Genomic DNA, 13,645 nt, shown 5'->3' with positions numbered 1-13,645 from the left:
AGGGAAGAAAACACCGTTCAGGGTCAGTGTGGAGTGGGGCCCGGTGCCCGGAGGAAGGCGAGGCAGAGAGATTCAAGGATTCCACCTTAAAAGAAAGGACTGTGGAAGGTACTTTGCAGTCAGGTCACAGGCCACTAGCTGCTCCGGTTCCTCCACCCCACCCAAAGCCAAAAGAAAGTTTGATCGTGTGCAGCAATAAACTTGACATGTTTATTAATTAAACTATCACTTAAATAAAAAAAAGTGCATAGAAAATAAACATGTTTAAAAACTCCTTTTTTTTTTTTACAACTATGTACACTTTTTACTTTTACATTCAGTCTTTCGTAGAGAGCTTTCAGCATTATTATTTTTTGAACTATTAAAGTATTTTCCTTCATCCCTGTCACAGGGAGTTAACACTGATGGACTTTAGACACATTTTTTCCTTTTTTTTTTTTTTTTCTCTTTTTCTCTAACCAGAAGCTTGGAAGAACACAAGGAAAAAAACCAAAAGATCTGTTATACATGATAAAGTTGTCAAGAAATGTCTTATTTCTAGAAAAGAAGCTTGTCATCTGTTGAGCTTTTGAAACAATTATTCAACTACCTGTATTTACTAAAGAGACTGTTAAAAGTTCAATAAAAGAAACACCACAAGTCTATTTTCTTGGTTGAAAGACAGAACTAGAGTACCTCGGAACAAGATACCAGGAAAGCACAGAACACAATTTTCCCCTAAATGCAGGTGGTAACCCCAACATTCATAACCAAAAATAGAGAAACGAGGAGTACAGGTACTGACTGGCAACATTCGTGGGCAGAAAAAATCCAGGTGACACCATTTCTGCATTCCTCTCTGATCCCAGGAATGGGTCGTTCCCCGGTCCCTTTATGGTTTGGGTCTCCCCCCAGGTTCGGAGGATCAGAGGAGCGCCAGACCGACACTTTCCTGCCACTACTATAGCAACTGTAACACAATCCTTATCTATAGTGTTAAGAGAATTAAAAGCCATGGACTGAACTAGGCTTTGTTACATGGTGCAATACTATATTAGTTCCTATATATATCATATTTATATTTATTTGAAAACCAAAACAAAACAAGTTGCAAGTTTTCAGAGTGTGAGACTCGACTGGTATTCATGATTCGGCACAAAACCATCTGCTCGATAACCTTGTATTGCTTTAAAATGAAGGAAATGCAACATAAAATTACACCCAGCCCTTTGCAATGACCCGCTTTTCCTTTAAAAAGAAAAAGGAAAAAAAAACAACAAAAAAAAACCCAAAACCAAGAAAAACCCAAACTCGATTTCTAGTTAAAAAAAAAAAAAAAAAAAAAAAAAATCCCAAATCAAACTTAAAAAGTTAACATCTGACAAGGTTTTGACCTTTAGTATTTTCAGATATTTGATTGAACGTCAGTCCTTTAGAAAGATACATTCATTAAAAGATTTTTTTTGTTTTTTGTTTTTTGTGGTTTTTTTTGTGTGTTTTTTATTTTGTTTTTATGTTGTTGTTGTTGTTGTATTTTTTAAATCAAGGGAGCTGCATGGTGCTCACTGCATTGGCCGGGGAGGGGAGGGGAGGGGAGGGGTGGGGTGGGGGGGGGGGCCGGGAGGGGGTTGACAGAGGCAAGCGGGGTGGCGGACCGTATCCCGGCAAAGGAGTCTGGTTGAAATCTTCCATCTAGCTGCCAGGGCTTCCCCCTGAATTCTGGTGATTGGTCTAAAACCAGGAGGGCTGTGCTGGAGGTGGTGGATGGTAACAGAGGGAGCCAGGGGACCAAGTTCCGGCCATAGGGTCAGCGCCATGCAGCTGTTCTGGTCACACAGTTGTCACTGGCCACCAGGAAATGCAGCCACAACAGGTTCTAGCAGCAAAGCTGTAAGGGAGCTGGCTCTCTCACTGAGAACTGACCAGGCTTGCAGCTGTGTTACTCCTTAGGGATTCGGGATGCCCCTTGGGGGGTTCCTGGGGATGACTCACCACAGTTCCTCGGTCTGCACTTTTGTGCGGAGATTCCCTTGGTCACTTTCAAAACAAACTCGGGTGTTTTTGGAGACAGATAGGCCGTGTTTTGTTTTGTTTTGTTTTTTTGCCTTCTTTCCCTCTTGTAGGGAAACCTTAGCTTATTCCCCAAGTTGCTGGCAGGTATGCTGAATTTTGGCAATGGACTCGAGGCTGAGCTAGAAGAGGAATTACTCGTTTCTATGGTTGACGGGGAGTGAAAAGGCAAGGCAAATCATCTGCAGCTGGCAAGAGAAGGAAAGATGTGGTCCCTCCTCTGGCCTCAGGGTTTGGGATTGGTAGAAAGAGAACGAGGAGGGGGCTCACAGTACAGCATGGCCTAGCAGGGCAGTGACTAGGTCTATTTAGCTGAGTCTCCCCCAACCCCTGACTGGCCTTTGGGTCTTTCTCAAGGTGAATTCACGACCCATCAGTGCATTAATCGTTTCAGTAACAAATGCAGCTTAAGGTTTTTTTTTTTTTTTTCTTAAAAAAAAAAAAAAAAGAAAAAAGAAAAAAAAGGAGTAAAAGGATTTACAAAAAAACCTCACACAGTGCAATAATAAAGGAAACCAGACACTAGTGGGACCCCTAGGGCCACCGTATCTTGTTCACGGGCGAAGGAGGAAGGGAGGCGAGGTCTGGGTAGAGTGTTTTTCCCCAGTCCCCTGCTGGCACTTCTCCACGATGACAAGGAAGTCTCTGCCATCCTGGCCACAGTGCTGGGCTCCCTGCATGACAGCGAACACAGTGACAATGTTCCAGCAAAGCCACCAGACACAGTTCTTAAGGTCACGGAAGAACAGGAAGCCCAGGGTGGAAGGCACAGCAGAGCCATGAGTCCTGGGGCAGAGAGCGCAGGGCTGGGTCGTATTGCTTTGCTAGACTTCCATAGGAATGGGCTTCTCGTGGGAGAAAAGGGCGCCCTGCCCTCTACTGGACCGCACTGCTCTGAAACCCAGTGGCCGACAGAGGCAGAGAAAAATCTGCTTTATCGTGAGTGGTCAGACTGTGCTTCAGTTTCAACGGGCTGCCCCGAAAGAGGGCACAGGGGGATCCGTGGGTTCTTTGCAGGTATGAGGACCTGGCGGGCAGACGGAAAGGGAACGAGGTGACCGATGAGGCAGATGGTGATGGGAAATGTCAGGTTGCCATTCAACTTGGTTGCTATCTCTGAAGTAGGGAAAGATGAGGGAAATGTAGATCACACCTCTCGCCGCTCTGAGCTGGTCCCAGAAAGGAGAGAGCGAGTGCAGGAAAGAAGGGGGGCACTGCTGTGTCAGGATACTCCCACAGCCTTTTGAGGAGCTTCAACACGGGAAGGAGGGGAGTGGCCCAATGGAGTTGGGTGACCTTCCTTTTCCATTTATTGTCAAAGAGCAAACCCAGGACACGTTTATGTCAACAGGGCACAAACAAGCTACACATTAAACAACAGAAGTACACCTTCCAGGGGGAAGTTGGGCAGGAAAAACCAGACTTTGTGTGTACAGCTGAATATTTTCTCTAACTTCATCCTATGAAAATAAAAAATTATTAAAAACCGATCTTCTTTTAAATTAGGATAATACCGCGGTTTAAAAAATAGCCTTGTCGTAAGTGCTTCTCCCTATGAAGTGCTTCTCATAGAAAAATATACAAAATATATTTACATTTATAAAACCTTAAATAGTAAACTGTAAACAGAACAGAGTAAAATCCAATGACTTAATTTAACAGGTTCAGGACACCGTCTTGGGGAAAGGAAGAGAAGAAACATTTGATGCTGTTTTGACCACATCCTAAGGAGTAATCAGGGCAGTAGTGTCATTTAATTTACTTAATCTGTGGATTTTGCGCAGGTGGCAGAGGTCCCTCGATACAAGGTGGTCTAGTCCCCAAGTTTTGGGCCTTGAAATCTGATTAGTGTTCTGCCTTCAACTGGACACCGACCGTTTAAAAATGAAGTCTTCCTATGTCTCAACAAGGGGAAAATAAAGTCACCATGTCCTAGGAAGGGGGCCCAGGGGTTTGTCCTGGTTGTGATACTCTGGTTGTTGCATGATTCAGATCCTATGTAAATAATCTTTTTCCTCTTCTAAAAAATCATGCTACATATATTTCTTTAAAACTCTCAGCGGAGCCTTATGAAAACTCCGAATTCTGTCTGGTTACGGCCAATGGCTCCTGTCCACTTCCCCACTGGGAGTGCTTACAGGCTCAGGGATCGGTTCGTAGGCACGTACTATGCCCAACAGGGGGTGTCCTTGAGCAGGGAGTCACTCCTCTCTACCACCCAGAAAGATCGGGAAAGCGGTGGGATGAGACAGGGGAAACGAAGAAAGTGGAGTGAGGAGAAGGAATGAGAGGGAAGCCACTCCCATCGTCAAGAAAGGTCATTGGCTGAGATAAGGCTCATGGGGGGAACGCTCCCACTTAAAGCCCACAGGCTCAATGTTTGGTGATTAATTGGCACAACCCCAAGACAGCCTTTTGACACCAAAGGTGCTAAGAATCCTGTCTCCCAACCAGAAGTGAACTCTCAAGCGGGAGGGTAGGAGGGAAAACCACCAGACCTTCTCTGTTTGTTCAACAGATGGCTACAGGCTGGGCCCGGCTGGCACACTATCAGGCATCCGACCGACTCTATTATTTGGGGCCCTGCCTGACCCCTCGCGTATAGTGCTTGGGAAAGGGCCGAGGCGGGGATGGCAACTTCTCTCTGAGGAGACACTCAGGCCCAATCTCCCAACGTAACTAACCCTCTACAGGCTCCTTCCAGGCAAGTCTGCTCGCGACCCCACTTCCACTCTTTAACGGCATACAATCAGAAGGGGCCCCAGAAGAAAGCCGGTCACGGAGCTTTGCTTTGAGACCTCATCTCTCTCTCCAGGACCGCGATCACATGTGTAATGTGAACGTGGGACGTAAGTAGGGGAGCCCGGCCATCACGGAGGCCCCTCAAACCGTGCCCACTCAATCCTGGAACTCCTAGCTGCTGGCAAAGGCCTTCAGCATCGCTTTGGATGGCCCCGGGTCCTCGTACTCCACCACCGGGGGAGAGGAGCAGCCTTAGTTTAGGAACTTCCGGCATTTCTTGGCACCACAGTTACAGGGTAGCTTGTTGCTGGCATCCTCGATGGGGAACTTATAGTCGTAAGTGAGTTCCTCCCCGCGGTAGATCTTGCGCATGGCAAAGATGACAATGTGCTTCTGCCCATCGATGTTGATGACCCGAGAGTAGCAGTTGGGCTCACAGGAGTGGTTGATGAAGCGTGCAGCGTTTCCATGCATGGTGGCGTCCACCACCTCGGAGTCATCAATTCGGAACATGTAGCAACCGATGCCCTACGCGTGAAGGAGAAAGGACACCTTGTTACTTAGCACAGCTCGGGCCGGGGACCACCTCCCAACCTTCTTCTGCTGTGGCCGACAGCCGCTGCTGAGAAAAGTTCCTTCTAGGAAAGTGCCTCCCATCTCTCCAGATCCTTCCGTAACAACCTCCGATACTCCAGCCGCCGCGCTAGAGGTTTCTTAATGTCTCCACGGGAAGGAGAGGCCTAAAACGTCGTGTCGCCATGTGCTTTCGGTCCACTCAGACAAACCTACAAAGATTTTCTTTGGGTACCAATCCTTAAGGCAGATTCTGAGCTTTTCCTGGGGCCCACCATACATTTTAAAGGTGTAAAAAAAAAAAAAAAAAAAAAAAAAAAGATGTTCAAAGTAATAAAATGTCCTATTTCTTTTGGGCTGTAGGGATCGTATTTTTAGTTGATGGCCCCTTTCCACATGCAACACCGGAAGTGGGCCGGTGAAAGCGGGCCACTCACCTTGCTGTCATAATACTTCTCTCGCTTGTCAGTCTGGATGGAACGGATGACATTGCCAGCATACTCAATCACCATCTCACCCGCATCGATGTTTCTCTTACAGAAAAGACCCCGGCCGTGAATGGGAGACCTAGGGCATAAAGACGGAAAAGAGATCAGCCATGGATTTTGCAAATCTGGTTAACTGTGTGAACACATGAATAGATGACTAAAGCCTCCTGGTCTGTTAGTTCCCCAGAAAGGACAGACACTTGAAGAGAAAAAAAGAATCTGGACCCACTTGATTTGAGGAGTACATTCATTGTTTTAACAAACGGCCAAGGAAAGATTTCTTCCACGCTGTAACATACTAGAAGTAGCAGTATTTTAATGCTCACTATGTCAAGTTCCTTGTTCAATGCAAGGAAGTACAGGATCCCAGAACATCAGGTTCCATCAACAAGAGCGAGAAAAACCTCACTTACTGAAGGAGGGGGGGGATCATTCCAGCATTTGGTTCCCTTTGACTTTGGAAAATAGTAAGTTTCATATAATTCCTTCTACAATTTTAGCCATACCTGTAGACACCGACTGCCTCCTTAGAAGTCTTCTTTAAATGCCGGAAACGCATGGGCATCGGCAGGTCCATACTTGTTGCCCTCCTAAAGAGACAGGCATATTACTAATGAGTTCTCTTCAGGAGATAATCAGTTTTGAGTCTTGGATCAAAGGTTCCTAGAGAATATGACTGCACTGTTCTCTTTGTTCAGTGCCAAGCACAATAAGTGTCTTATAAAATTAGGCCTATAATTGGGGCGCCTGGGTGGCTCAGTCGGTTAAGTGGCCAACTTCGGCTCAGGTCACGATCTCACGGTCCGTGAGTCTGAGTCCCGCGTCGGGCTCTGTGCTGACAGCTCAGAGCCTGGAGCCTGTTTCCGATTCTGTGTCTCCCTCTCTCTGCCCCTCCCCCGTTCATGCTCTGTCTCTCTCTGTCTCAAAAATAAATAAACGTTAAAAAAAAATTAAAAAAAAAAAAATTAGGCCTATAATATACATAGTACTTGACCATGGGGACTATGGTGGTATGTCCAAAGCTGACAGGGTATATACACTTTGGTTAAAGAAAATGAAAAACAGCCTCTTAGCGTTGTCTGGATTTCTCGTCTCCAACACATTTCTCTCTGTGCCAGCCCGCTTACTGCTACCTTACGCTTGATCTCAGCCAAAGGGCCAGGAAGCAATGCTGCTACCTTGACACAAACTGTATTTCATAGTCTTCTTAGATGTTATCTGGGAAACTGTGACGCGAGCAAACCCGCACAGTGCCCTCAATAGCCAGAGTAGAGGGGAGCAAAGAGTGTTCCTAACGACCCTTCAACTCCAGACTTACCGAGCGGACTTCAGCTGTACCTCCTCCTCCTCCTCATCATTAGGGTTGTATTCGGGAGGCTGCCGATGTTTAGAAGCCAGGAAGTTAAACATGTCAAATGCTGACTTCCTGGAGCCAAAAGATGAAAACGTGTTGTAACAGAAAGGCTTTCACAGAAGCAGTGGACAGCTTTGACGCTGGAAATCTCAAAGGTCGCGTGGGAAAATAATGCCATCATACGTAAAAATATAGGGACCCGAACCTGCTTCCGCAAGAGAATGGAACTTGCCTCAGGTGAACTTCGGCCCTGGCCGAGCCATGAGGGTTCAGGGGCGGTTCGTTGGCCTCCTCCGGTTTGTGGAAACGGAATTTGTAATTCCTGCAGTGCTTGGCACCAGAGAGCTGCTCAATCAGGAACACGACCGCATCGTGTAGAATCCCCAGCATCCTCAAGCCGTTAACACCTGTCGGACAGAAGGCACCAGGGTAGTGAGGGCGCAGTCAACAGGAGACTGCCTGGTATTAAAGAAACGCTTGAGGGGCGCCTGGGTGGCTCAGTCGGTCGAGCGTCCTACTTTGGCTCAGGTCAGGATCTCACAGTTTGTGGGTTCCAGCCCCGCGTCGGGCTCTGTGCTGACAGCTTGGAGCCTGGAGCCTGCTTCGGATTCCGTGTCTCCCTCTCTCTCTGCCCCGCCCCTGCTCATGCTCTCTCTCTTTCAAAACTAAACAAACATTTAAAAAAATCAAAAGAAAAATGCTTGAGCTAGAGAAGAGCTCTGCCAGAGGCTGCTCGGGGGTGAATTGCATTAAAGACTAGCCAAGAATTAGCATTAACTAGCCATTAGGATGACACAGGCTCAGATCTACCAATATGGGAAATGTTCACGATTGATTAAGTGAAAACACACACACACACACACACACACACACACACACACACACCACCACACTGTTTTCTATGCTCTTATGTACACAGATAGGTTGTATGTGTTATTTCACTTTGTGGTCTTAATGCCCACATGAGGCAGGGGTCACCAGCTGCATTTTCAGGTCAGTAAATCTAGGCTCAGAGAATTTAAACACCACACCCGAGGTCACTGCTAGTAGGACGAGCTCTGAACCTTGGACTGGAGAGCTTCAACCATGATCCCATTTTTGTTTATAGGTTAATGGGGTAACTGGGTTCTCTAACTTCACACTCACATAGATACTTCTCTAAAATTTAAAAGAATGGCTAGCAATAAGTCCCTAGCACGGAACTCTCTTTTGCTGTTGTTATAGTGAGCGTATAGAGTAGTACAGTACGCTTGAGAGGTGCTTACTCACTTAGTCTCATGACATTAATGAGCATTTCTGATTTTAGTTTACAAAAATTACACTTACTAGTTTTTAAGTTTTTTTTTAACGTTTATTTATTTTTGAGACAGAGAGAGACAGAGCATGAATGGGGGGAGGGTCAGAGAGAGAGGGAGACAGAATCAGCAGGCTCCAGGCTCTGAGCTGTCAGCACAGAGCCCGACGCGGGGCTCGAACTCACGGACCGCAAGATCACGACCTGAGCCGAAGTCAGACGCTCAACTGACTGAGCCACCCAGGTGCCCCTACACTTACTAGTTTTTTAATGTTTATTTTTGACACAGAGAGAGAGAGAGAGAGAGAGAGAGAGAGAGAGAGAGAATGAATGAGTAGGGGAGGGGCACAGAGAATCCAAAGCGTGCTCTGTACTGAGAGCAGAGACCCTGAAGCAGGGCTTGAACTCAGACTGTGAGATCATGACCTGAGCTGGTCAGACGCTTAAACCGACTGAGCCATCCAGGTGCCATTATAAAAATAACATTTATATAAGTTGTGGGCATAGATGGTGAAAGTCCTTCTGAACTGTCTCCTTGCATTAAAGGGATGGGGCAATTCCACTACTTTGACACTAGAAATAGCTAATGCTGGGGGCGCCTGGCTGGCCCAGTCAGTAGAGCATGTGACTCTTGATCTCGGGGTTGTTAAGTTCGAGCCCCACGTTGGGTGTGGAGATTACTTAAAAGTAAAATCTTTAAAAAAAAAAAAAATCTTATATATATATTTACTTTGAGAGACTGAGCACCTGACATCAGGCTCCATCTTAGGACATCAAGATCACTACTTGAGCCAGTATCATAACCGGCTGAGCCACCCAGGAGCCCCAAAATAGCCAATATTCTTTACATTTTTATAAAGTCAACAATATTCTTTCGTTGCAATATTGTTTTTGGTATTATTAACAGATATCAAGACAAGGGTGTCTGTTGTGCTAGGATCACACGCACAATTCCAACAGTCACACCCCGTGTGCTATGAAGCATATTTAGAGATGCAACCTCAGTGTAATTTGGGGACTGAGTGTCATGCCTGGGAGGCTATCTGGGTTTATATGTTGACAAGGATTACTTCTGGGGGATGGGACCCTGTCTACCTTTTACTTTGTTCTTGCGGTTGCTTTTTCATATTTTGAAATTCTTCTATGTCCCTGATAATTTTTTTATTTTTTTTATTTTTTTTTTATTTTTTTTTATTTTTTTAATTTATTTTTGGGACAGAGAGAGACATAGCATGAACGGGGGAGGGGTAGAGAGAGAGGGAGACACAGAATCGGAAACAGGCTCCAGGCTCCGAGCCATCAGCCCAGAGCCTGACGCGGGGCTCGAACTCACGGACCGCGAGATCGTGACCTGGCTGAAGTCGGACGCTCAACCGACTGCGCCACCCAGGCGCCCTTTTTTTTTTTTTATTTTTTTATTTTTTTTATTTTTTTAATTTTGTCCCTGATAATTTTTTGAGAAGGGTGGAAAGTTACTATTAGTTGCCTGATTCTTATTTCACTTAGAGAATTTCTAAGGGAGATCATTTGGTTTCAATGCAAGTAGAAGGTTCAGTCTTCAGCCACATTCTTTGGACACAACTGTGTTCCAGTTAGCATTCAACCCAAGTATACAACTCAAGCCTCCAATAGAAGAGCTTATAAGCCAATTAAGATAATGGCAAACATCTTTTTTTTCCCCACACAACACTGATTTTCCCCAAGAATTTTTTCCTAGGAGTTTTAGATTGTTGTGGATTCCTAGGCAGAAAAAGACACTGGAAAAACATACTTATTTCCATAGAAAGTTCATTTTTATACTTAGACTGAGTGTTCAACTCTACTTTCACTGGAGGGCTTAAAGCGAGATTAAATACTGTGTCAGTAATGGGGAGAACAAAGATGAATTTGAACAAAGAATGGCCCCCATTCTCAAGCTCTTGGCAGAGAGAGGCCAACAGGTACCCAAGTCACACGCTGTGAAAGTATCCAAATAAAGGTACAGTATAAAACCCTGCGGGAGCAATCTCTTCTGTTGTGGACGATTCATTCACTCATGCAACAAATATTTCCTGAGCACCTACTATATCCCACATTTTCTTTCCATCGTTCTGCTGTGCCAGACACAGCCTGGGAATACAGAGGTGAACGAGACAGGCAAACACCTGTATTTATGGAGCTCTTATTTCATGGAAGAGACAGACAATAAACACACCAAAGGAATTCCCACTTTAGGGCTTTTCTCTGTGCTATTTCTTCTGCATCGAGGGCTTTTACTCTACTTGTCGCATGACTCGCTCCTTCTTGTCATCACTCAGCCCTCAGCTTTATTTAATGTCATCTCTTCAAGAAACTCCTTTCCTGACCACTCTATCTAGAGGAGGCTCCCTGCCACCAGCTACCCACCCTGTGCCCCTGATTTCATTCTTCAGAGTACTTATCTCTGCCACTAGATATAAAGTCGTGAGGCAAGGACCTCGTTGTGAAGGGGTCAATGGATTGGAAACCCTGGAGGGCAGGCCTGAGTCTGCTTCTACTCAGCACTTATATCCTAAGTGTCCCACATGAAGCCAGGCACATTCAAGCGTTCAGTAATATTTTTAAATAACCAGCATTTAAGGGCTGAACACTTTATTCTACAGTTAGTAGGCAACCAAAGAAGCTTCTGAGGTACTTCTGGGGACACTGAGGATTCACCACCAGGAGGAGACGGGAGACTCAGGGACCATTTCGAAGGCTTTTTGAGATTACTGGTGAGAGAATGACAAAGGCTATCCCTGAGGAAAGAAGGAGACAGAAGAAGGGAACATGACTCATACTTCTGGGGTAGAGTCAACGGCAGCGACCAACTGGATGTGAATGGTGAGGGAAAGGAAAAACGTCAAGATTTACTGGACTCTTTTGGCTTGAGATATGAGGGATGGTAGGAAGACTGGATGAATCACAGGAGTGTAATGTGAGAGGGTGAGAATGGCCGAAGAAGCCTAGCACGAGGGTAGAGGGAGGGGCAGAGGCTGAGAACCTAGGAGAATCCGAACTCTTTTTGTCTTTGCTTTTTCTTTTTTTCCTATATACAGTATTACATTAGTTTCAAGCATGTCACGTAATGATTCGACAATTCTATACACTACTCAATGCTCAGAAGATCTTTGTAAAAGTTTATTTGCCATCTGCTTTTTTAACAACTGCACTTGAATTAACTCTTTGTTAACAATTTGGAAAAGTGATATCCACTCATGGAAATGAAGTGAAACAGCACAGGAAGTCCAAGTTGCCCATTTGAATTCCCCAGGTGACACTCTGAGGCAACCATTCTGTAGATTGAGATGGAGTACGCGTGTGTGGATATGTGGGTGCAAACATTAAAGTATCTAAAGGGAGTCATGATCATACCGGATACATACGGTTACCACCAGCCCCTTCCAATTAATTTACTTTGGACCTCTTTCTAAATTCTCCTGTTGAGGAGTATTTGGCTTGCTGCCTCTAGTTTTTTGCTAACACATGTTGGAATGAACACCCTCATACATTTTTTCTTTTAAAGTCTCTTCCCAATCTCCCTTCTCCCAGTCCACCCTCGTACATATTTTTTAAGTTTATTTCTTTTGAGAGAAACAGAGACAGAGACAGCATGAACGGGGGAGGGGCAGAGAGGGAGAGAGAACCCCAAGCACTGTCAGTGCAGAGCCTCAGGCGGGGCTCAAACTCACCAGCCATGAGGCGCTTACCCCGCTGAGCCTAACTTAAGGATGCTTCACCTACCCTCATACATTTTTCATGACTTGGCTGAGACTACCTAGAGGATACTTTCCTAGAAGTGGAATTGTTGGATGGAGGGGCAAATGAGTCGAAAATTTTCATAGCCGTTGCTCAACCGCTCCTCCAATCAGCTGTATTCATAATTTATGTATCTGCCATTAATGTAAGAGAGAGCCTGTCTCCTCCGTCTTTATCTAGATCATCTCCAAGTTCTGAATCTTTGTTAATAAATCTGTGAATAAAATAGTTGGGGCTCCTGGTTAGCTCAGTTGGTTAAGCATCTGACTCTGGATTTCGGCTCGGGTCACGATCTCGTGGTTTGTGGGTTTGAGCCCCGCGCCGGGCTTTGGGCTAGCAGTGTGGAGCCTGCCTGTGAGTCTCTCTCTCCCTCTCTCCCTGACCCTCCCCTGCTCTTGCTCTCTCTCTCTCTCTCAAAATAAAAATGCAAAAGCCTGTTAATAAAATAGTTAATCATTTTTTATTTATTTTTAATTTTTTTAAGTTTATGTATTTATTTTTGAATAAATAATTCAGGAGGATATCCGTAACAAAAAGACAGCCAATAACAAGTGTTGACAAGGATATAGGTATTGGATCCATCAAACATCGCTAGTGTAAAATGGTGCAGCTACTCAAAAAACAATCTAGCAGTTCCTCAAAGTTTAATTTTTCTTTCTTTCTTTCTTTTTCTCTTTCTTTCTTTCTTTCTTTCTTTCTTTCTAACGTTTATTTATTTTTGAGACACAGAGAGACAGAGCATGAACAGGGGAGGGGCAGAGAGAGAGGGAGACACAGAATCTGAAACAGGCTCCAGGTTCTGAGCTGTCAGCACAGAGCCCGACGCGGGGCTCGAACTCACGGACCGCGAGATTGCGACCTGAGCCAAAGTCGGCTGCTTAACCGACTGAGCCACCCAGATGCCCCTCTTTCTTTTCTTTTTAAAAAAATATTTTTGAAAGAGCGAGAGAGACAGAGTGTGAGTGGGGGAGGGGCAGAGAGAGGGGGAGACACAGAATCAGAAGCCGGACTCTGAGCTGTCAGCACAGAGCCTGACATGGGGCTCAAACTCACAAACCACGAGATCGACCTGAGCTGAAGTCAAGTCGCTCAACTGACTGAGCCGCCCATGTGCCCCAGTTCCTCAAAATATAAACATAGAGTCACCACATGACCCAGCAATTCCACGCCTCGGTATATATCCAAGAGAAATAAAAACACGTCTATACATGGTGCACCTTGGTGGCTCAGTCAGTTAAGCGTCTGAAACTGATTTCAGCTTGGCTCATGATCTTACGGTTCAGGGGTTCAGAAGGTGGAAAAACACCCAATGTCCCTCAGCTGATGAATGGAGAAACGACATATGGTATATCCACAAAATGGAGTATTCTTTGGCAATATAAAGGAATG

At 45.3% G+C, this 13,645-nt stretch overlaps 1 protein-coding gene across 5 annotated transcripts in view; it reads right to left on the bottom strand.

The window, feature by feature from the left end:
• Window positions 1–188: 188 nt before the first annotated feature.
• The window catches only part of KMT2A (lysine methyltransferase 2A), an 86,477-nt gene continuing 73,020 nt past the window's right edge, over window positions 189–13,645 (bottom strand). For all 5 annotated transcript variants that reach the window (XM_058686870.1, XM_058686869.1, XM_058686871.1 and 2 more), the window contains 5 exons: window positions 7,435–7,613; window positions 7,171–7,274; window positions 6,359–6,442; window positions 5,802–5,931; window positions 189–5,319 (listed from right to left, as the gene is read on the bottom strand). In XM_058686870.1, coding sequence (XP_058542853.1) covers window positions 5,044–5,319; window positions 5,802–5,931; window positions 6,359–6,442; window positions 7,171–7,274; window positions 7,435–7,613 — 773 coding nt within the window. In that variant the 3' untranslated portion in view covers window positions 189–5,043. The remainder of the gene's footprint in view (window positions 5,320–5,801; window positions 5,932–6,358; window positions 6,443–7,170; window positions 7,275–7,434; window positions 7,614–13,645) is intronic.

This window comes from Neofelis nebulosa, chromosome 10 (assembly GCF_028018385.1).
Source record: "Neofelis nebulosa isolate mNeoNeb1 chromosome 10, mNeoNeb1.pri, whole genome shotgun sequence".
NCBI lineage: Eukaryota > Metazoa > Chordata > Mammalia > Carnivora > Felidae > Neofelis > Neofelis nebulosa.
This window is presented reverse-complemented; position numbering and strand designations above follow the sequence as displayed.